Genomic DNA, 24,477 nt, shown 5'->3' on the forward strand with positions numbered 1-24,477 from the left:
ATTGGCATTAAAACATTGATCCCCAGCTAGTCATGATTTTATTTGGACTTCACTGCATCTTTGGAAATTGGAACGAAGAAATGTTTAAATACTGCGACGACTACTTTGGAGTCGCCGTCTCCGAAAAAGGTTGGAAAAGCGATAAAACCAAAAAAGCCAAATCGTTGCTAAATACCTTGGGCAAGTAAACTACCTAGGGTTTTCTCTCTCGTTGAAAGATGATCGCGTCGTCTCTCTCCTTCTCCTCCCCCTTTCGTTCCTCCAGATCTCCATCTGATCTCCACGGATCCCGAGGGGGACATGGGACGGCCTCGATCTCCTTCCCTCGGCTGCGGCGATCGGGATCGGCGGCGGCGGCGGCGGCGGCGGCGGCGGGGAAGAAGAAGTACAAGGGGACGGCGATGAGGGAAGAGACGCTGTCAGAGATGATCGAGAAGAAGGTGGCGGAGGCGATGGAGGCGTGCGAGGGGGAGGAGGCTAAGGGTTCGGAGGGCTGCAGGGTTGCGTGGGACGAGGTGGAGGAGGTGAGCCAGGCCAAAGCTGATCTCCGCCGCCGCATCGCCGAAAGCGACGCCGATCCCCTCGAGCCCTTCTGCAACCAAAACCCCGACACCGACGAGTGCCTCGTCTACGATGACTGATCCTTCCATCCCAGCCGTCCATTCAACAAAAATAAAATAAAATACAATTTCATAATCAAAATTCCTTTTCTCTTAATCCTACACGTATTAGATTGGGTGTCTCTTCTCTATGCTTGCTTGTTTCACATATATTTGTCTGTCAAGGATTGTAACGATCTAAGAAGCTTAAGATTATGTTATGTTCACTCTCCAAATTGTAGAGAACACAGCCTGGGTCAAGTGAGAATAGATCTCTGGTTGTGTCTAGTGACAAGTATTTAAGATAAATGCTTTAATTTGAGTTGGTTAGCTCCAATACTACCCTAGTCACCAACACATAAAGCATGAGCACAACACTCATCACTTTCGGGTTTCATTTCGTCATATTTCTTACATGTCCATGGGAAGGATTAGTACTCAATGTTACAGCATCATGTTAGCGTGATTCTAAAAAATAATATTTCCCATCATTGTAGAGTATATCCAATCAGAGATAGAATGATATGTATTTCTATTAATTTTTTATTGGCCGGACTTTGTGTAAGCTAATTATTAATAAGATATTAGAGGAAATCAACAGTAGACGTGGTGTAATTCGCTGCGGGTTCTAAATAAAGCCTTTGATGCATCCATTCATTAAAATTTTCAGCTGGGGATGTATTGGCAGTAGAACCAACTGCATGCTTTAAGTTCTTAATCTATTGACTGTTCATTAAATCAACTTGTAACTTTGGGACATGACTTGATCTAGCGAACGCTGTTAGAATTCTTTCACTAATTATCAGATCGATGGAAAGTTGGAAACTTTGATATGAATCAAGTTTGACACAAATTTATTAATTGCACCTTCATAACATTAATCTTAAAACAAGATAATAAAAAAAAATTCCGTAGTGTACATTCTATTGACTAAGATCCAAGATCCAAGATCCAATTGCCTAAATTCTGATATAGTATATACAGTCAGCCCGTATAACTTAATGATTTCTTCAATTTCCTCATTGAGCAAATGATTCCTCCGATCTCCAACTTTAAGCTGAAAGTCATTAAACTTTCTCAAGGAAAACGAAAGATGATCATATCAATTATTAAACAAAGCAAAACCTGAGACCTCATCTGTTGCAAATTTGGCATCATCTCCTCTCACGTAAACTCCTAAGCACCTCAACCGCTTCCACCACTTTCCTCTCTCTCTCTCTCTCTCTCTCTCTCTCTCTCTCTCTCTCTCTCTCTCTCTCTCTCTCTCTCTCTCTCTCTCTATATATATATATATATATATATGCACGTGAACTTCTAAGATGACTAAAAGCTTGCTCTATATATTTCAAACTTATATATATATATATATATATATATATATATATATATCCTTATAGCTCACAAAGCGTGGTGTGCCATGGCAAACCACGCTCCCATCTCAATAACTCACGAGCCTACCAATGAAGAGAAGGAAACAACAAGAGCCCAGAGATCTCAGTGGCTCCGAGCAGCCATTCTCGGAGCAAGCGACGGTCTTCTCTCCACCACTTCCCTAATGCTCGGCGTCAGCGCCGCGAAGCAAGACCACCGCTCTACTATCATCTCCGGCGCAGCCGGCGCTGTCGCAGGTGCATTCAGCATGGCTGTAGGCGAATTTGTCTCGGTTTCAACACAAAGAGACATCGAAATTGCCGGCAGAGAAGCGAAGACGGCACCGACACCAAAGAGATTACCGAATCCGGTGAAGGCGGCTGCGGCTTCCGGGTTTGCGTTCGTTGCGGGGTCGTTGGTGCCACTATTGCCGGGTTATTTTGTGAAGGAGTACCACGTTAGGGTTTTGGCGCTCGTCATCGTGGCGTCGGCGGCGTTGGTGGCGTTCGGAGGAGTTGGGGCTCGTCTCGGGGGATCGCCGTCATGTGTGTCGGCGGTGAGGGTGTTGGTAGGAGGGTGGGTGGCGATGGGGATCACATATTGGATGCTTAAGCCTCTGGAGAAAGACGACGGCCGGGATTTAAAATACTAAAATATGATACGAAAAGATTAGATTTTTATTTAGTACAGTGCCTAATAAATGAAACATACATGTAACCTTGATCCTAATATATCATAGTGAATAAAATAAATAGGTCTTTTTATTTTTATTGTGATTTTGATAAACTGGCCGCCGATCAGGGCCCAACACCTTGGGCTCTAGAGATTGGGCCTCCATTAAACAGCTTCAATCCGATACTTGTGATGCCTAATATATAAAAAAGGAGGATACTTGTGATGCCTGTCTTCCGTGCTACTTTGGAGAAAGCTTAAACAACCGTCCAACTGATGTTTAATTAGTAATTTTGTTCGTCTTGGAGCTATTTGTTTCCTGGTAGCTTTACATTCTTGTAAAAGGTCTATCAAATTACGCTGCAACTTGATGGCCCTCCACTCTCTACTCTCTCTATATATAAATGGGAATTGCAATCCCCACTTTATGACACTACTAACTAGACAATAGCATCTCAGCATATGCAACAGGAATATCGATATGAAATACGCACATGATGTGCTATATCATACTCAGATCCAGTAATATCCTCCTTTCATCGATACCTATCACATGGGATCACTCGCATTGTAACGTGTATATAGTTTTATTTGGAATTAAATAAAAAAGTAAAGCTTAGTTAAAACCTCATAAGTAGATGCATGACCTTTGAAGCAAGGTAGGCTTGAATGCTCTGGGTCAACGATGCCGGTGATCCGCGTTACGTGCAATATAACTAACTAACTAACTAACTAGCTAAACTCTATGGAATCGTTCAAATTAAGAGTAAAGTTTAAAGGGAGAAGAAATGGGCAAGTCCTCGTGAGAAGTTGAAGGTCCAAATTATATGAATTTAAATTATAATTCAGAGGCATAGAAAACGTAAAGAGTATATTTTTGAGGTTATTTGTTCATTACTTTTGTGATATACTATTTGAAGGCCATGGCCTGGCCTGGACAGACAGAAGGCCAGAAGCAGTTGAAGCTGGCCTAATCCACTTTCGCACGCAAATAATAAATAAGGCCAGCAGCCAGCTAGCAAAATGACTATATTAATTAATTGATTGATTGACTTATTTCTTGCTGCAGATAAAGAGCCTCTTAGTTTCAAAATTAGGTAGTGCCACTTGAATATATTTCTCTCACATTGGTACCATATAGAAAGTTAATAATTAAATACCTTCAAGTAGTGTTACATAATGAGAAAATAAATTTTTTTAATAAAAAAATGGCTGATAGTCTATGACATATGCATCTATTATAATTTATACCGGACTACTTATATCGGACCAGCGATATCGCGATACAGATGGGAACGGCTGTTCTTGACGGCTCAGGCAACATCATCATAAGAGCTCATCAGAGGGCCACGAGACATTTGGTAGTACTACGTGTCATCATCTTATTTTCTTCAAGAGGCATCCAAGAAAATGTCGGTGACCGGATCCACCGCCACCAGCGTCGCTGCCGATACTACTTAAGATCGCAAAATAGCGCCGAAACTATCTTGAGTAATTTGCTAATTAACGGGTTCCTCGTTCAAACTCCTACGTCCCATCCTTCCCTATTCTCTTCGACGAATTAATTGGAGTCTTTCTTGTTCTCAATAATCCAATCTCTATCTCCTTTCTTCTCGACGGGACTCTAGATTAAATCCCGAGTGACAGACAGAGAGAGGAGATCACAGCGGTGGTGGCTCTCTTGATCCGGCGGATCCAGATCCGGAAATTGGGATCGCCGCTGAGAGGGGCGCAATCCGAGATTGAGCGTAATTTTTCCTGAGATTTCGAAGGATCGTGCTCTGTTTAGTCGATTTCTTCAGATTTGGAAGGATTTCTGCTCGGTCTCGGTCGGACATTTTGCTTCCAGGATCGGTTCTTGATCTCTGAAAGAGCAATGTCGCCGGATTCGAACGAGTGCAGCGGCGGAGGTGAGTCTTCGGAGGTCGAATTCAAGGGAAGGGAGGCTAATGTGTTGAATTCGGACGGGGATCTGAGGGAGGCAGATGGCGTTGCGGCTAAGTTGGGGGAGGAGGAGGAAGAGGAAATCGGGGGTTCCTTTGTCATTGTTAATGGAGACTCGTCCGATTTCTCGGATAAGGATATTGATCTAGGTGGGAAGGTAGATCCATCGATGGGTGGCGATGAAGGCGATGCGCCGGTGTTGCATGCAAGTTCTGTTGCCGGGGAAGAAGTCGACGGAGATCAAGAATCTAGCGAAGGGGAGGGGGTTGTGGTGGAAGTCGACCAAGGCTTGGATAATGAGCATGGTCATGTAGAGGGTGTTGTCCCTGTTGCGAATTGGCAAGGTGAAACCAATGCTGGATTGGAAGAAGGTGAGAAAGATTGTGAGTTGAACGCAGAGAAGAGTGAATTAGGCGAGGAAAAGAAAGAGGAAGAGGTGAATAGGGAAGTAAGCTTGGAATGCAGTGAGAGTTACCCAGAAGACGACAATGGTGAGGCTAGCGCTGTAGACGGTAAGGCTGACAAGGGAGAGGAATTAGATTCATTTGTTGAATCGGGAGATGACAAGCAAGTGGATATCGGGGAGGCTGCTGGAGTAGAAGGTTTGCCGGAAATTGCAGTGCAGGCTAGTGACAAAATGAAAGTAGAATCAATTGCTGATGATATGCAGGAGCCAGAAAATCTGGGTAAAGATAAAGAGAGTGGTGATCAAGTGGAAATGAGGTCAGTTGATGAGGCACAAGACAAGCGTGGGCGGGAAACTGCTATTATAGAGGTAGATTACCAGCCAGGATTGGAATCAGCTCTAATGGAGAGTGATGATCGAGCAGAAGCATCTGCCACTCTGGTTGAGGAGAAAAATGAAACCTGCATAGCATCTGTAGAGGCTGAAGAGCACGATCAATCTGAACCAGCAGATGCTCATGTAGAAGACAAGCATGATGAAGACACACTGGAAGCAGAGATCAAGGATGACTTAGGATTAGATTCACCTGCCCAAGTTGAATCCGGACAGGAGTCTGAGAACGAGATTGCAGAGATTATTTGTCAATCTCAGTTCCAACCAACAGTTGAAGTCGAGAGACTGCAGATGCCTGAATCACTTCCAGTTAGGCAGGATGAGTTAGGGTCCTTGAACATAGTTGATAGACTGGACGAATACTCTGGCAAGAATGTGACAGTTCCAGAAGATGAAATTGGAGCCCATCTGCATGCAGGACATGGTGATGAATCTCCCGAGAGTTGTGGAGCGAGCTCCATCTGCATGGCTGACAAAGCTGAAAGCAGCAGCGATCTCTTGGAGACTGGTAAAGAAGGTAAGTCAGCTGATGATGTTGGCTGTCTGCATTTAGAAACAAATGGTAATGGTGATCCTTCAGAAACTTCCGAGAACTTGGATGTGTCTCATGACAGTCAAGAGGAACTGGTGAAAGTAGTGGACTGCACTGTTGATGCCAAGCAAGTTGAAGAAATTAGGAATAGATCCCCTGAGCATGATAATTGTTCCTCAGAAACTGAAGTTGAAGCTCCTTCCTTTGCGGTGAAAGAGTCTCATCTATCAAATCAATTCAGTGAAGATGCGGAATTGAGACCTGTAAATGAATCTTCGAACTCTTTTGAAGATCAGACTGCAAGCATTGAAGTTGGAGATACTATATCTGTTTGTGCTAATGAGGACACCGCTTTGGAAGTTAAAGATTCTGATAGCATCGTGGAGACCAATAAAGACAAAGCTATTTATAATGTTCCTATAATGGATTCAAGATCCCACGCTGGAAATGACCATATAGAAATCGACAAACATACGGCCAGAACTTTAGGAGGTGTTGAAGCCTCAAATAAGGATGACGACAAAAACATTATGAATACAGAAGTTAAAGTGGCTGATGGAGTACAAACCACACCCGAGGAACCTAGTAGTTTATCTTTAGATGGAGACAAAGTAGACAAACAATTGTTGAAACGGAAATTTTGCTATATTATTAGAGTCCCAAAATTCACCGATGATGAAATCTGGGCCAAGATTCAGCATGCTCAGTTAGAAGTGGATGAGAAGACAAAAAAGAGGGACTCGGTTCACGTGGCAATTCAGAAGCAAAAGGTGGCGATACTTCCTATTCTCTTTATGTTCTTCTGGATCTTCTATTTCTTTATGTTATTTTTTGGCTATGTTGTTTAACTTGATTTTGGAACTCATATTTTAGGTAGTTTCTGGTGGTTATCGGAACAACTTAGACGCTGCAAGAGTGGATGAGAGAGCTGCAAGGGCTAGATATAATGCTAAGAAGCAGGAAATTAGTTCTATCCAGTCAATAATTTACAAGTTAAATAAAGTGTCCTCAATTGAAGAAATTGACGAAATGGTAAGAGTTTTCTTTTCACTGCTGTAAAAGGTAAACAGTTAGTTTTTGTGCTTCATCTTAGTATGTGTTTGTTTTTTATTTGTTTAGATTGTGCTAAAGGAGCGCAGCTTACAGCATGAAACTATGTCATTGAAGCAAGAAAAGCTGTGGATTCAGGAGATTAAAGATTTGAAAGCTGAGCGTAAGAAATTGTCGTCCAATATGGGCTCCAAAGCAGAAATTGATGAGGCTTTTGATCAAAGAGACCAAATATACGAACGTCTTGGGGTACTTGTTATATGCATCAATGGTTATTTTCAACTCAGATATTTTTGGACTTCTACATATGACATAATTTTTATCATCTTCAGACTTTGAGGAAGGAATTGGATATCCTTGGGGGGTACCTAGGAGAAGCTGAAGAGAAAACAAAGGTGGCTCAGAAAAACTATGATGATGAACAACGGGTTCTTAATAACTTAAGGGAACAATTTGATGCTGCTAATGAAGTTCGTCAAAAGGCATACGTCCATTGGCGTGATTTAAAAAGTGAAACAACTAAAAAGGTGCGTTATCTTCTTAGTTCTCAGATTTTGTGTTCCTCTTGTTGCGAGGTACTCTTTTTCTTCTAATTATTATGTCGAGATCCTGATTGTTAGCTTGGTTAGATGGATCGCTCATTCCCATATTTGAACTTCTATCCAAAGGGCTGGATATAGTTAGTCATGAATGTTGTCAGGGAGCATTAGCTAATATATTTCTTTTTTAGTATCCAATACCTGAGATACAGTTTCAACGCAGTTGATATATTGGCTGTTTGAGATTGTATCAAAGAAATGATCTACATTCTCACAACCTACTTATAGTATCTCGAGTGAGAAATGCTGATACTCATGCTGGATATGTGTGTCAAATAAGTTAAATTGAAAAACAGAAGATATTCAAAACAAGATAGTTTTAACCACTGAAAGGGTTTCTTCCAACTTAAATGATTCGGGCCCAAAAGATTTTGCAAATGCAATAGTCACTTCTTATTCAATACTTGAGTATCAATTTCTTTTTTAGTATCCAATACTTGTCATGCAGTACCAACATAGTTGATATATTACTGATCATGCATTGATGACTGTTTGAGGTTGCATCAAAGAAATGATGAACATTCTCACAACCTACGTATAGTATCTTGAATGAGAAATGCTGATACTCATGCTGGGTATGTGTGTCAAATAAGTTAAATTGAAAAACACAATAATGTTTTTCTACCTTATTATGACTAATTTACGTTAATGACATGGAATTCCTTTGGATGTCAGTTTTGAATATTACTAGCCTTTTATCTGTTCAGATTGTCTTTTCAATCAATATACATTTGTTGAAATTAGGTCTAGATAGAAGTAGAACTGATCTAACTATTATTACATGATTTATTGGTGGGCAAATATGTAATTTAGTAACGATTTTTTACATTATTGCCACTAAAAACTTTTTAAAATATCGTAATTTATTAATTACCACTACAATTTTCAAAATATCCTAATTGCCACTGAAATCATTGAGATTTGTAAAAGATAGCATTCCATCATTTAAATCTAACTATCATGGTTAAAATTTAATATAGATTGTAAAAGGACCAATTACTTGTGTATAAATTGTTTAAAATGATACTAAAACTATATAATGTTATTCGCTATCACATAACAAGAAAAAGAAAATCTTTTTTGTTTTGTGGAAGAAAAAAAAATCAGCGATAAACATTTCACAGACAACTTCAAGAAAGACAAGTGTTTTGGGTTAAATGCATTTGTTAACTTTAACAACCACCAGTTAGAAACATTCTATAAGTATCCCTTTAAAAATTAATTTTAATGGCAATTCCGAAAGAATCAAACAGTTTCAGTGGCAATTATGATATTTTAAAAAATGTAATGAAAATTATCAGAATTTAACACTTTTTATTGGCAATTATGTAGAATAGATTCATCGGGCAAATACCACCATGAAATCTCTGAGATAATCCCATCGCTAAACTTTTCGAATATTATTACACTATTTTTCTTTACTTCGTTTTGTTACTGCATCTCTGGGACAGAACCTTGATAGACATCTAGTTGAATATGTTTTGTTTTGGTCTGTCTTATCAGTTGACACATATTTAGTTGAGTAATATGCATGAAATCTGATGTGTAAGAACTAACAAGCATGTGGTGGAGTAGCACTTCAGAGTACCAATTAAGAAGACATTTCCTGTTTCGTGGTAAACCTGGATATGTTTTATTGTCTTACTAATTATAACAGTGTTGAAGTTGGATTTGACAAACCAACAAAACAAATGTGCTATTTCTTTGGAAGGTCTTTAGAAGTCTTAATGAAATTTACACAGTTTGCAGATTAGCCGGCAGAAACATTCAATTTATGGACTTTATACAATATTAATTAAGAGGATGAACAAATTCAGTGCTAAAAGTTTTTTAAAAGCCTTTGTGATTGCCATTTGATATTTGGAAACTCTGCTAACAGTGCATATAGCAATATGATGAGAACATTGTAGCTTCTACATGATATATAAATATTTAAAATATAATATAGTTGCTGAATACTGTCATTTTAACAATTTTTAGTTTGAAGCGTCATCAATGGCATATCACATGCAGATGGTTATCACCTGCCTACTCACGCACCACCAGGGTTAAAACTTTTATGGAATATAAATTGTTTTAGGTTTTTTTTTAACCCAACTGTTGTATGATTTATTAGGCAGGAACCAATGCGTTCATTTGCTTTAATGTCATGAATCTTGAAGTGATTGCAATTTTGGGTTAATTAGCCCTTGTGCATCTCCCAGTGCACTGATTTGCCCGTGCAATAGTGAAGTGAAATTCATGAAATGTCATTAAGAAACTCTTGGCTCAAAAACCCCTTAGGTATTTTATCAAGCACACAACATGTTATATTCCAATGGACCCTATATTCACCAGCCAAGCAGAAGAGGAATCTAATTTGATTTTAAACTAGCACAGCCACTTCCATTCATGTAAAGAATAAAGTAGTTAATAAATTTGCATACATGGACATGCTATGTCATAGCTACATCCTTTAGAGAGGATGTGGGGATTTGCATTATATGATGGTTAAATTTACTAGTTAATTGTTTTTCTTGCAGAATAAGTATTTTTTCATGTACAAGGATGACAAGAAAGCTGCAGCAAACTATTTATCTTCAGGAGACATGGAGGGACTACGACTGCATTGTGATAGCCAGGTGAGCATCCATTTCTTTTGGCATAACAAGATCAAAAGTTGCACAGCATTTGAGTTCTAAAGTTTCTCCTGTCTACAGGTGGAGAAAATTATGGAATTATTAAACAAAAATCAGGAATTCCGCCAGCAGTATGTTGAATCTAACAAGAATAGCACATTGAGGAGATTGGGCACATTGGACGGAAGATTACTTGGCCCAGATGAGAAACCACCCGTTCTACATAGCAACATTTATAAAGCATCAAGCAGTCCTTCGCATATGTCAGTTGTCACTTTGTTGTCTATAGCTCCCGAACAAAAATCGGAAAAGTCAGGTCCACTTACAGCATCTACTGAAAAGGATTCATTTCCCATCTTATCACCAGAACAAACTAGTCAGCCTTCATCTACTGTGAAGGATCCCTTTCCCATCTTGCCCCCGGCACAAACTAGTCACGCTGCCAAATCAGGAAAACCTAAATCTGCTTCAAAAGAACGAGTGACAGCCACATTGTTTGACACGGAGGAGGTAGACTATGCTGAGAAAGAGAAAACAAGTAAAAAAGAGGAGGGGCTTGCTAAGAATGCAGAGGAGATGGTGAGAGAAGAGGAATTGAGAATGGAAAAGGCTGCAGCCGAGAAAGAGCGCTGTAGACTGGAGCAGAAGGCCAAAGCGAAAGAGGCTGAAGACAGGAAGAAGCGAAAAGCTGAAAAGGCCAAGGAGAGAGCTGAATACATAGCGCAGAAAGAAGCTGAGATAAGAGATAAGGTAAGCCTTCTGTTTGCTTGCTTTGTGAACTAGAAACTTTTAAATTTCTTATTGCAATAACAATCTCCTTCCAGCAAAGAGTATGCAGCGTGAGTATTGTTGTAAGTTTCATAAACACATTTTGCTTAGCAATGTATATGTGAAAACATGCAGAGGAGAGCAAAGAAGGATAAAAAGAAAGTTGCTGACGCAACTGACGCTACAAATGGAAATGCCAAGAATCAAACTGCTATAGTTACTGACAGCAATTCATCTGAAATAACTCGGGAAACTGATGTTCCGGTGGCAGCAGGTTCAAAGCGGCGCTCACGATCTGTGGTAGCAGTGAAGCAGCTCAATAGGATACAACCTGTTCCTTTGCCCCTAAGAAACAGGGGTAAGAGGAAGACTCATATGTGGACATGGGTCCTTTTGTCAAGCCTACTGGTGCTTGTTTTGTTCTTGGTAGGTAACTACATGTCCTCTTCCAGCTTCAGTCTTTCATGGTTTGGAGTTTAGTGAAATTTATACAGATCGACATATATATGCCAATGTATTTATCAGTTCAAACCTATTGGAGGTTAGGATAAGTGTTACTGATAGATAATTGGCGGCCATTCTTTCATGACTAACTCGTTGAGTTCCTTGGGATGATGGCACTTCTACAGTGTGCCTTTTACATTTTCAATTGATACTTGGGGGTAAAAGTACATGTATCATCATTTTATTTGGACAGAAACTTTTTAGTTCATATGTTGGTCAAATCAATTATACTAGCAAATATAGACTTTCTACATATACCGTTCTTCCATTTATGATTTGACTTTTATCAATAGCTTGAGCTGATCATTACCTACTTTCTGTAATTAGAATTATCATTTGCCATGTTCTTGATCACTATTGTATTATTACACTATCTTGGCGATTATAACTGCCTGTTCTATTGTAATGGAAGATGAGTTCAGATGTGGCGAGTGATATAGTCATGCTTTGTTGATTGTAAAGAAGGGGATGGATATGTTTTCACCTCTTAATTTTTTTAATAAATTCATGGGAAATAATGTTAGTTAGAACTTGGTATCCTCCTACGTACTTTTAATGTCTTTGAATTTGTCTGTCATTCTTTTCGCCTTAGATGTGAGAAATAGAACTTACGCTTTTGAAGCCGTGATCTGAAAACCATAGGATACAAATATCACGATATTTTTTTTCTTTTTCTTTTCCCATTCCATACATCATATATGAGCACGTATTTTTTAAAGCTTGCTTAATCATGAATATTGGTTAACAAGGAAAGCAAAGATAGCCGATAAGAACATAGGTACCAAGTCCCAAGGTGCCTCGAGATCTTTGGTCCACCGTGTCATCTGACAAGAGATCTTGTTACACATATCTCGGGTTGGTGCAGGAATAGAGTGTTGAGTGGATTTTTGCTATATGCTTAATATGACCACCATTTTGGTTCGTAATGGTAAAGTGGAGGACACACTAGTAACAACCCCGCACACAGAATTAATTCCCTACAATGAGCTTAATTCAAAACAAGCTTGAGGTCTCCTCTTCTAGGAAATAAATGCGATGCTTTCTCTATGCCCGTAAACAAAATTATGAGTTACGTCTCTAGCAAATCTTTGCTATTTATTGAATTGCAGCTTTACACGCAGTTCTTTCCTATTTCTTTTCTTTTAATTTTTTTTTCTTTTTTATCGATGAAAAAGTTGATATAGACACTGCAACTTAATTTGTTAAAAATTTAGTTTAAACCAACTTAAAAAAAAAGAAAGGTTCTTGGATCGGTTATCTTAGGATATGCTGGACCACATAATCTAACGGTATTCAGTATTGGCAGTCTATTCGATTATATAGATGGTGGAACTTATAGTTAGTTCCTAAATAGTTTTTCGTTTTTGCAATTGACTTGAGAGTAGAGTCTAATTGAAGGAAGGATATATTAGACGGCAACTAAAAGGGCTGGTTGAATCGTTCAATCCCAATAGCTGGAGCTGCTCTGCTTTGTTGTTGTTGGACATGAATATATTTCCACTTGGGAAATATGAAGACACATTTTGTTTTAGACTGGTTAAAGTGTACGAAATGCCGAATAAACTAGACATTAGAATAGCCTTCCTTTCAAATCCTGTCTCCCTACGCACATCGATTACAAGACAAACTCCATAATTTATATTGCTCATGGTGTTCCTTTTTAGAGGATCAACAGCCTGATTCCCTTGTAACAAAAGTTGGAACTTGGAACCGAATATCGCAGCACAAAGTTGGCAAGACCAAAGCACCCCACATGTGTAATCAATGTGCAGGTGGGGTGGGGGTCCTTTTGTTGTTGCAACACACAAAGTATAATTTAATCATTTAATAATTCATAGGAGGGAGATGCATTCCACTACCCACAAGACTCTCCCTCCTTATAAGTTTTTTTGGGTCATAGGCTTAGAGGGGGTGGGGGGAAGTATCTGGCTTTACTCCTATCTCCACAATGCCACATTTCCACTGGTCAGCTCTTGATCGCCTTGGACTACTACTGTATATATGTATACCTTGAGAGGTGCACGGCATATTGGCATGTGGCATGTTCTTGCTTCTCTAGTGGCCAAAATAGCATGGCCATGACTTGCTTTGGTTTGGTTTGGTGAACAATCTTCACATTTATTTCTCTAAACTATTCCTGACCTATTCTGGTCTCCCCCTTAGTCCTCTTTGCGGGTCCCCAGGTATGGCTCAAATCTATTTGTAAAAAGGACACACCACCATCTAAGATGTGGAGGAGGGGAGGGTAAACTAGAATTACCGAAGTATATATATATATATATATATATATATATATATATATGTAGATATGTATCTGTAGAAAAGATTGTGATAGTATCCCAAAGTGTACAGCTATAAGAAGATGAGCGCAATTGAAAGAGAGTTTTTTTTTTGCGGGTATAAATTTTGTCTACAATGTATTAAAAGATAATATATATTATTGGTTGATTACTTGTTGAGTTTAATTTGTTTGGTCAATTTGGCTGTTTGAAAATATTATAAACTTCTTCATGGTCCAAAGAGTTGGTAGGAATAATTTGTAGTCTAATAGAGAGAAAAGACTTGTTTAACTAGATTATGTAAAGAAAGCATTAGAGTTAGGGAATAAAAGCATCATCATTAGTTATTTTAATTGGGCTGCGTTGTTATCTGAAACATTTAATTTAATTGGGAGATGGAATGAATGGACAAATAGTAGTTGCTCCGGAATCTCTCTTTTTTCTCTCTAGACGTAGACGATTGATCACCAATCACCAATCACCAGGCAGGAAATGGAGGGAAGAGGCGATAAGGTTAAAAATGATATCCAGTATAAAAATGATTTGGATGACAACGACTGGAGCGAATTCCTGCAGCGGAGATTGCAGAGGACCTGCTGCTGCTGCCTTTTGGTACTTCCATCCGTCATCGATAGATAGCCGTACCGTTGGATGTAAAAGCTACTAAACTCTAATAAAGCTCTAATAAAAAGCTCTAAGCTCCGGGTCAGGGATGACGTGACTATTCGCATTTTATTATTATTCTTATTTTTTTTTTAAATATATATTTAAAAATAAAAAATAAAAAAATAAAAGTCAAGCATTTTAGAAAAAAAACACTATCATATCACATCATTTGATTAGACGTCAACCACTATTCCTTGCCTTCTCACGTTTCTAAACGTCGAACACTAATCCTAACAGCACATATTAATTCCGAAATCCTATAACGGGTTCGGATCGCTGCATTATTTTCATCCGAACCCGGTGCCACCATGTGGCTTCCTTCCGAACACATGTCCACCACGCCGCAGCCGTTGGTTCGTAACGTCCTACGACTCGCATCACCGTTCGTTCCTTTTTTGTGACGGTGGACCACCGCCTAGTTGTACGATGCCATCGTTGTTGCCAGTTGTCGCTGTCCTGATACCCATCAGTCGATTCGACGGCCAGGGTTGATCGATGCGGTGTGAGGACCCACGTGACGAAAAAAAAGGAGGTAATTCCACCGAATTACTAACGGAACGGTTAGTGATGGGCTTAACGCGATCACGGAGAGGACGGAGGAAAAGGCGCAGGAGAACCGCACGATTCCCCGTGATCTAATACACCAAAACGGGCGATGTGTATCCCACCACGTTTATCGCGCGGATGCACGTGAGAGTTAGTTGCGGAGGTCCCCCCGACTCCTCTCCTCCGATCCGAAACCGTAATTAAGACCCTATGCCAAGGGCTTTTAACTAAATGGATGGAGCATAACGGAGTGAGTCACGGTCGTTACGGATCCCGACCGAATGAGATGGGGCGGCAGGAGGATAAGACGCGTTGGTGCGGACTGGGCCCGCCGAGTGGAAAAAGTGCGCCACGTCTCGACAGCCGCAGGGCCCCTCTCCGCTGTTCCCTGTTTCACCCGATTCGGTCAGCCGATCCGGGAAGCGACTCGATGGTAGGGCCCGGTTCTACAATGAGCGACGTACCCCGTACGGTTCGGATCCGGCAGGGGAGATGGACGGCTGTGATTTCGATGCAAGCTGGATCCGTACGTGCCGGGAGACGAGTCTAGCACCATCGGGAACGTGCCGTACTCCTACTCCTCTTTTTTCCCCCCTTTAAAAAAAAAAAAAAAAAAAACCCCTTTACTTTTTAATTAGTAGTTGTCATTAAAATAATTGATGTACCTTTTATTTTTAATATTTTGGTACTATTTATCTTTAAGAAAACGAAACAGCTGGCGTTGGACGACGCCTCACGGGACCCATGGTGATACTTTGACTAAATTAACCAACCTCCTCTAAAGTTTATATTACCAAATTAAACTTATCTTAATATCAAAAGAGTTTAACTTTCTTACATCAGTATTCATATCGCTAAAACCCTGAGTCGATTAATTTTTTTTTACTCTGGAAATAAAACTACTGCAGAGTTCACCCATCTCAAAAAAAAATTATTAAGAAACAGACTCAGTATGGTAGGCCTCCTCTTGTTTGGTCCAATGAGCGACTTTAACATTAAATCTACTAACATGGATCGAATCACAACAAGATCGATGGTACATTCTATTTTTAAAAAAACACCATTGTATCGTACATATGATTGATGGCTATGGTCGACCTTACATTTACAATTTGTTACTTTACGCAAATATTCATCAGTAATTTTTGCCTTTGAAAGGTTAAAAAACAGCACACTTTGAGTAATTAAGCTTACTTGATTCACTATTTTTTGCCAACTTAGACATACCTTTTATCTGGGTGCTCAAAATCCTATAAGATAATGTTGTCAAATTCTAAAACTATCAATGTAGCAATATCTTCGTAAGTCTCACACGTAATACCCAACAAATCCTTAAAACAATTTTATTGAGCCCATGATTGTTAAGTTGACTAAGCCCACCAGCATCATAGGTGATAGATTAACTGGTGATTCGCACGGCAAACCATATCAAAATAGTCGTATCGAACCTAATCTTTGATTAGCCCACGTGTCATATGAACCACTCTTTCTGCCTTCCATTTTATTTCCCCTCTCTCCAAAGAGCTCATACGAGAGAGTTTTTTCTCCCTCTTTTTTTATTCCTTCAGTTTAGAAACTGTATTAAAAAAAAGAAAAAAAAGAAAAAAGGAGTAACTAAACTGAGGTCGGATTTAGTTCGCTTTGAGTGTGGAAATTTTTGCTTGGTCAAACACAGACCCTGCTGTGGACACCACATCAATAATTGTTCATATTTATCTAAAAATACTAGTCTGGTCATTATAATCACTATTTATGAATTGGACGGCGACGTGCATAGAAATAATGAATTATCAAAATTTCATAAATTTATAGAGAATTTATTACGGTCTCATAATTATATATATATATATATATATTGTTCTTATTTTGGTGTTGTTACAGAATTATATATAATTGATCCTCTTCTTCTTTTTTTTGTGTGTCGGCAAAAGATATATCTGGTACAAAACATTTCCATCAACCCACCATGTACAGTTTGCCTTACCTTACGAAACGTGTCCTCGGGTGACTCCCTTCCTTGGATGTTAGATGAGAGAGGACGTCTTACTTATATAGTTCCTCCATGTGATATTTCTCACTTTATTAACGTTTGTATATATACCTTTAGAGTTTCTCAATCGAGAAAATAAAATACCCTTTGGAGAGCTCGATTGAACTCCCCCCAAGCCACTACTATTTAATGCGAAAAACTTATAACAGAGCGTAGAAAAAAGGGAGGAATTTTTTAATCATTCATTAAAAAAAGGAGTAGAAGAAGTACAAAGAAAAAAAAAATCTAATCACCGGAAGGTTAAGGTACCGGTATCCCCCCCCCTCTCTCTTTTTTTTTTTTGAATATATATAATATATATTTTTTAACGTTACTAAATATTGTTGTTAAGGAAGATAGGAGGAGCGAGAAGAGCATGAGGGATGGAGAAAAGAAGTAACCGAAAGGGCGAAAGTAGCGTCGCTTCTCTTTCCCACTGGTACGGCGAGCCATGCCACACGTAAAGCCCTTATTGTTGAGTAGATTTACGATTCGTGCCACCGCCGTTTGCCGAACCTGAGGTAAAACCAACCGCGAAAGGTAAGGGGGTAATATCCAACTTTTCGTCTTTCTCCACCCCCTCCGAGCTTTCGTCTTCCCCTCTTGCGCCTTGGATCGGGCCGTTTCCCTTCCGATTCCCATGGAGGCGGATCTGATAGGCAACTAGAGATTCCTTAGCCTATCTATTTGGAGATCATGGAGAGGAATCGTTGTTGAATCCAGCGACGGTAAGCGATCTTAGGGCATCTTCCCTTCTCTTTGCAGATTTGTTATCTGTTTCCCCAAGAAAGGGCTAGATCCAAAGCGAACGTTTCCTGTCCTTTTCGTGCATCCATTTTCCCTAATTTTTTTGGGTGGAATTAGGTTGCGATTAGGAGTCAGAGACCAAAAAGGCAAAAATTTCCCACAAAAGTTGCTATCTTGGGCGATTTTGAGGTGATTTAGGGTTTTGATTGTTTGGAAGAAATGGAAGGAGAAGTCGGAGCGCAGGTTGCTTCTCCAGTTTTTTTCCACCAGCCGCTTCCCGGCCAGTTCCAGGACGCGGCGTCTGTCATAGCCAAGAAGCGGGGCTTGCCTTGGTTGAATCCAGGCTTCGATCAGCAGCGCATGATGGGATCCAATCCTTCTAACCCGACCGGGAATTGGAACCCAAAGATGTGGGATTGGGACAGCATGAGGTTTCTGGCGAGGCCCTCACCGGATGCTTCCGATGCCCTCCATCTCGGGGCCCAGCCAGCTTCTGCTGATGCGGAGCAGAGGAAAAAAGCGGAGGAGGGTTCAAAGGTGGCTCCTTTGCGACGGGGTTCGGAAGTGGATGGCGAGAATTTGACTTTGAAGCTTGGTGGTGGCGGTTTCTCTGTGGCAGCAGCTGTGGAGGAGCCGGTGGTGAGACCAAACAAGAGGGTCCGGTCCGGGTCACCGGGGAGCGGAGGCGGCAACTACCCGATGTGCCAGGTGGATGATTGCAAAGCAGATCTGTCCAGCGCCAAGGACTACCATAGGCGTCACAAGGTCTGTGAGATCCACAGCAAGACCACCAAAGCCCTTGTTGGGAAGCAAATGCAGAGGTTCTGTCAACAGTGCAGTAGGTAATTGCATCTCCCTACCTAAGGTCCATCCTTTTTTCTTTGTCACTCGTGCTTTCTCATTGGTTTACGTGCAAAGATTAGTGGGTTCGTGTTTTATAGCATCAGTTGCTTCATTCAGTATATCAGCCAGCCAGTGTTCTTATTTGAGGATTATCACTTGACTGCAAATAGATATCATCAGGGATTTGGTTCTTTTTATTATTCAGCATACTCCGAATTTTTCGTCTCCCAAATTCTGGTGCCTTAGATGAAAGAGTGATCTCATAGGATCTATTGTCTGAGGTCCTGAACCGCGTTGTTTCTCTTATTAGTCTTGATTCTTAGCATGTTCATGGTGCGTATTACATTGAAGCTTGTATTTATGTGATCCAATCTGATATGGGTGCTCTCTATAGATTTCACCCCCTCTCAGAGTTTGATGAGGGAAAGAGGAGCTGCAGACGGAGGCTCGCAGGACATAATCGACGAAGAAGGAAGACCCAGCCAGAGGATGCTTCGTCTCGATTGTTACTTCCTGGAAACCAGGAGAACCCAACCAATACGAATCTGAATATAGTCAATCTTCTAGCTGTTTTGGCACGCTTGCAAGGTAATTTGGCATCTTTAAACACATTTTTTGTACTGTGATTTTTAGCCTTATCAGTTGGCTTTCCAATTGCAGGAACCAATGCAGGTAAATCGGCTAGTATTCCTCCTTTGCCTGATAGAGATAACCTCATGCAAGTTCTTAGTAAAATAAACTCCCTGAACAATACGAACTCGTCAACAAAAATGCACAAGCCTGGAGGTTTTGACTTGAATAGTTCAGAAGCATCACGGCAGGATTCACTCGAACAGGCAGTTAATGCGCTTGGCAATCAAGGTGCACCATCGACGATGAACTTGTTGGCTGTTCTGTCAGCAGCCCTTGCTGCCTCAAGCCCGGAGGCCCTTGCATCTCTTTCACAGGGGAGCAGCGACTCTAGTGGTAATGACAAGAGCAAAAGGCAATACGGAGAGCCTGCTAACGATGTCAATTCCAATGATAAAACGAGTGGATTGTTTCCTTCAGTTGTTATTGGGAAAGGCAACTGTATTCAACCAGAAGTACCTGAGCAGCCTGTCCGAGAAGCCCGGCCATCCTTGCCCCTGCAGCTGTTTGGCTCTTCTGAGGAAGACAGTCCTCCAAAGTTGAGTTCAACAACAAAGTACTTGTCTTCTGAGAGTAGCAATCCAATGGAAGAGAGATCTCCATCATCTTCCCCGCCTGTCACCCAGAAGTTTTTCCCTCTACATTCGGCAAAAGATAGCTCAAAGTTAGCGGGAATGGCAGATTACAGGGAAGCAACTGCTACGGTTGAAGCAAGCACAAGTCATGGATGGAGTGCACCTCTCGTTCTTTTCAAGGATTCAGGGAGACGAGTTGACAATAGTGCACCCCAAAATCTCCCATTTCCAGCGGGTTATGCTTCCTCATCTGGTTCAGATCATTCACCTTCTAGCTCGAATTCTGACGCACAGGTAAGATAAATACTATATTTACGTCTTCTTACAACCTTTAATCGTTTATGTGGTTGCCATCTTTGATGATATGGATCTGTAGGATCGGACTGGGAGAATCATTTTTAAGCTCTTCGGCAAGGACCCAAGTAGTTTTCCAGGGAATCTCCGTGCCCAGGTCCACAATAAATAATTAACTACTGTTGTTTTCCTTTTTCACTTGACTTTCTCATTTTGAATCGTCAAGTTATATTGGGTTGTTCCTTCATTTCAGGTATTGAATTGGCTCTCAAATAGTCCTTCTGAGATGGAGAGTTACATTAGGCCTGGCTGCGTGGTCTTATCAGTCTATGTATTGATGCCATCAGTTGCATGGGACGAGGTGGGTATCACGTGAACATTACCCGTAGTCTACATTTATGACTATACTTTCTCTAATGAAATCTGGATGTAACCCTGGGTTGCAGCTTGAAGGAGATCTTCTCCAGCGAGTAACTACGCTAGTGCAATGTTCTGAATCAGATTTTTGGAAAAATGGGAGGTTTTTAGTTCGTACAAGTCGACAGCTGGTCTCATACAAGGATGGTAAGCATTATTATTTTTCTTTGCTTTTAAAGGTGTCATTTTTCCTTCTCTTTTTGGTGTGATGGTTCAATTGTTAATTTGCATGAGTTTGAGTGTTGTGGGCTTCTTTTCTTTGTTGCTCCATTTGATTATTTGGTTCATGTCTTTTTCTCAACTTTCAGGAACAATTCGTCTGTCTAAATCATGGAGAACATGGAGCACTCCAGAGTTGACCTCTGTGTCACCTCTAGCTGTTGTGAGTGGGCAGAAGACTTCCCTTGTTCTTAAAGGTCGCAATTTGACAATTCCTGGCACCAAGTGAGTTTCATGAGTTCAATTGTCTCTTACACTAGCAAATTCTGTTGTAGTTGTTCCACTCATCATAACGAACTCTGCGTGAATGCAGAATCCACTGCACATATATGGGGAAGTACACGTCAAAAGAAGTTCTGTGCTCAGCTTATCCGGGGACAATTTATGATGATTCCAGTATGGAGACTTTTGATTTTCCTGGGGGACCTCCCCTAGTCCTTGGGCGCTGTTTTCTTGAGGTTCTCCTTTTAAGTTTTATGATCACTATATTTGAGTTTTTTAAATTATTATATGACATTATTCGCAATGTGATAAAAAGAGCTATTGACCCATCTTCATTGTTTTGCACATGCAGGTAGAAAATGGTTTCAAGGGAAATGGGTTTCCTGTTATTATTGCTGATTCTTCCATCTGTCAAGAATTGAGAGCCCTTGAAGCAGTGTTTGAGGAAGATGTGAGAACACCAGATGCTATTCCAGAGGAGCAGGTTCTTGATAACAGGCAACCAAGATCAAGGGAGGACGTTCTGCACTTCCTCAATGAACTCGGGTGGCTCTTTCAAAAAGCTAATACCTATTCTAGCCTATCTTATCCGGATCTTTCTTGCCCTGAGTTCTTTGATTTCTCCATAGCACGGTTCAAGTACCTCTTTACATTTTCAATTGAACGGGATTGGTGTGCTCTTACCAAAACACTTCTGGATATTCTTGCCAAAAGAAGCTCTATTAGCGATGCGCTATCACAGGAATCTTTGAAGATGCTTGCAGAGATCCACCTACTGAACAGGGCAGTGCAGAGAAAATGCAGGAGAATGGTAGTTTTGCTTCTGCACTTTACTGTAGAACATTCAGATAATTCCAAGATGTACCCATTTCCTCCAAACATGCCTGGCCCTGGAGGGCTGACTCCATTACATCTGGCTGCATCTATCCAGGACTCAGAGGAAATTATTGATGCACTGACAGACGACCCTCAAGAGGTAACTAACTGACTGTACTCCTACTTGCATGTAATCCTGATCATATTTCTACTCTTTGCTTCTTTTACCAACTGTGTGTGCAGCATATTTTCTTTTTTCAACACATGATGTGTATTTTTTTGTTCTGTCGGAATACCTCTAGATCGGATTGGGCTGCTGGAATTCAGTGCAAGATGACAGTGGCCAATCTCCTCACATGTATGCCGCATTAAGGAACAACCATTCATACAATAAGCTGGTAGCTAGGAAGCTGATGGACAAGAAGAATGGTCAGGTTTCAATTTTGGTTGGTAATGAAGAGATTACTATGGATAATTCATGGATTGTTGGTGATAGTGACCAATCTGGTGCCCAAACTTCGCAATCAAGACCTTGTGTACGGTGTACCATGATGGAGGCAAGAATTCTCCGACGACCTGTCCGCTCAAGGGGACTGCTTCAGCGCCCCTATGTCCACTCATTGCTTGCCATAGCTGCAGTATGTGTATGTGTCTGTGTATTTATGCGAGGTTCTCTACGGTTGAACTCTGGGAGCTCTTTCAAATGGGAGAATCTGGACTTTGGCCCACGATAGATTTGGAGAAAAATTGCTTGTTTGTTTGATCTGGCAGTTTATTGCGAGGATCGTCTATTAGTCTCCACCAAAGGCGCTGACATTGGTTTGCAAGATATAGAAACTGTAAAGGGATCGGATTTATTTGGTGACTGGTTGTGTCAGTGATGGCCGAATGCCAGCTATGGAACAACAGAAATAGTTTTCCGGACAACAGCAGATGCAGCGGGATCCCATGTGGAGGCTAGGAATGTAGTATTGCGGGGGAGGAGGTCTGCCTTACTACAGAACCCAGATAAAATAAATGACTGGTCGCTGTGTAGCAAGTAGCAACCTTTGATTTCTTTGGGTGAGGGACTTTTCTCTTTACTTTTGGTTATATATATAATTTCTTCTTGCCTTTGTTTTAGTTTCTCCTCCATGGCTGTTGTCTTATGATGCAAGTATCTGTTATAACACCGGCAAATGCCCACGGGTTGACTCTAAATGGCGGACGAGAGGAATTACACACACACACACACTGTTACTGATGTTTATCTAGTGTGATGGGGATAGATGGGTTATAGAAAGTCTCAATAGATATTTGATCCATTATTTTATTCTTATGCTGAGTAGGATTTGCTGACAATCTTACATGTACCCTTTTTTAAAAAAAATGTTTGTTAAGATGTATGGTATGATGACCATTGGCTTTTCCTTGTTCCATTCGCCTATTTGAGATGGTTACGTATACATCTCAGACATTACTGGGCTCCTTGTGTCTTCTATATCCGCAGTCCTGGGTTTGTGCTTATCTTTCCATGCACGCATTAAAACTGCCCAAAAAAAAGGGGTGGTAGTTCTTGAGCAATTGGAGTCCAGGTCTTACGACATTGGGAATTTTTATGTAGATTCATTGAGCTCGTCATTTGTGTAACATGCTTTTGTGACTGGGTTTCTTCCTTTCTCCTCTTTGTTGTCAGAATAGATTTAATTCGATGCAGCAAGGTTGACCTTCTTATGTAGTATCGTTAAAGAGCTCCTTTGTGCCTTCTGGTGGTGGAATTGATGCCAAATAATGCCATCTGCCATATCAGATGAGGTTCTTATCTTGGTGCCACAGGAAAAGTTTTCTGAAAGCAAGTAGCTTCGAAAGCTTACTCTCCCCCAGCTGCAGGTGTTAGAATGATGCCTTTCTTCTATCTCGTGAAAACTGATTTCCTTTGTTCTGAAAAAAAAAAGATGCTTTTGTTTCGATACATCACCGGTGGACAGTATGACTATCTTGCCCTCGGTTGTTGTTGGTATCCAAAGAGTCCAAAGAGTAAGATCGATGCGAATAAAGAATATACAAAACTAAGTTAGCCAAAAAAAAAAAAAAAAGAACTGTGTAATGCTTTAATAACAGACACTGCAACAACTTAATAATGACGAAGCACTTGTCCTACTACTTGTTAAAGGGGAGACGATGTAGATAACTAACTAAAAAGAGGGGAACGAGCAATAATTGTACCAGTATGAGGACCCACCAGCTTTAGCATGTGCAACCACAAGGGGAGTGGTCTCCCTCCCATAGTCCGATGTCCACTTCCAGACCACGTTGACATGCATGGGGCCCACCAACTCCAGGCCGACATGGCGCGGTGTTTGAGGGGCTTACGGTTACTGCAGGGGATGATGATGGATGGTGAAGAGAGCTGTTTCCTGCCGCGTCATATGCACGCGATCCCGTACACCCGCACCCACTCCCGCACGGATAAGAACCAGCGGATGGGGGTGGTGCGTGTCGTTTGTGGATCACGCTTGTTTACGTGGCAGACTCGAGCATCTTCCTCCTTGTATCTTTCTTACGGTGGACGACTCGTGTTCGTGTATGCGAGCCAATCCGTTACAAAAAGTTTTTATTTTTTATTTAATTTTTATAGTTACGGTGGAACAAAACTGCCTCCTGATTTTTAATCAAAATAGTTGAAAATTAATAAATCTGAATTAGTCGTCAGCAAACGATGAGAGTAAGTTTGACAAGCAGTTGATTTTTTATTTATA

At 40.7% G+C, this 24,477-nt stretch overlaps 4 protein-coding genes across 5 annotated transcripts; all 4 read left to right on the forward strand.

The window, feature by feature from the left end:
* Positions 1-122: 122 nt before the first annotated feature.
* On the forward strand, positions 123-936 carry LOC140796748 (calvin cycle protein CP12-3, chloroplastic). Its single transcript, XM_073149840.1, has one exon. The coding sequence runs from the start codon at positions 219-221 to the stop codon at positions 639-641; it is 423 nt and encodes a 140-aa protein (XP_073005941.1). The 5' UTR covers positions 123-218; the 3' UTR covers positions 642-936.
* Positions 937-2,016: 1,080 nt separating this feature from the next.
* On the forward strand, positions 2,017-2,622 carry LOC140800237 (vacuolar iron transporter homolog 2-like). The gene has a single exon (XM_073154947.1). It carries the CDS (start codon positions 2,017-2,019, stop codon positions 2,620-2,622), a length of 606 nt encoding a protein of 201 aa, XP_073011048.1.
* Positions 2,623-4,132: 1,510 nt separating this feature from the next.
* Positions 4,133-11,709, forward strand: LOC140796037 (uncharacterized). The gene is made up of 7 exons (XM_073148876.1): positions 4,133-6,687; positions 6,791-6,949; positions 7,037-7,216; positions 7,300-7,494; positions 10,089-10,187; positions 10,266-10,934; positions 11,088-11,709. The coding sequence occupies exons 1-7, from the start codon at positions 4,519-4,521 to the stop codon at positions 11,430-11,432; spliced, it is 3,816 nt and encodes a 1,271-aa protein (XP_073004977.1). The 5' UTR covers positions 4,133-4,518; the 3' UTR covers positions 11,433-11,709.
* Positions 11,710-17,030: 5,321 nt separating this feature from the next.
* Positions 17,031-23,157, forward strand: LOC140784361 (squamosa promoter-binding-like protein 15). Of its 2 annotated transcripts, none has more exons than XM_073131729.1 (12): positions 17,031-17,242; positions 17,329-17,704; positions 17,841-18,565; positions 18,961-19,154; positions 19,227-20,065; positions 20,148-20,222; positions 20,319-20,426; positions 20,512-20,629; positions 20,791-20,926; positions 21,015-21,159; positions 21,276-21,899; positions 22,042-23,157. In XM_073131729.1, exons 3-12 carry the CDS (start codon positions 17,943-17,945, stop codon positions 22,471-22,473), a joined length of 3,294 nt encoding a protein of 1,097 aa, XP_072987830.1. In that variant the 5' UTR covers positions 17,031-17,242; positions 17,329-17,704; positions 17,841-17,942; the 3' UTR covers positions 22,474-23,157. The 2 variants fall into 2 exon arrangements, with proteins under 2 accessions (XP_072987830.1, XP_072987840.1); XM_073131739.1 differs by having other exon boundaries at positions 17,157-17,242; positions 17,333-17,704.
* The last annotated feature ends 1,320 nt before the right edge of the window (positions 23,158-24,477 follow it).

The sequence above is a fragment of the Typha latifolia genome, chromosome 1 (assembly GCF_019914945.1).
Source record: "Typha latifolia isolate L0001 chromosome 1, TyphaL0001v2, whole genome shotgun sequence".
Classification (NCBI taxonomy): domain Eukaryota; kingdom Viridiplantae; phylum Streptophyta; class Magnoliopsida; order Poales; family Typhaceae; genus Typha; species Typha latifolia.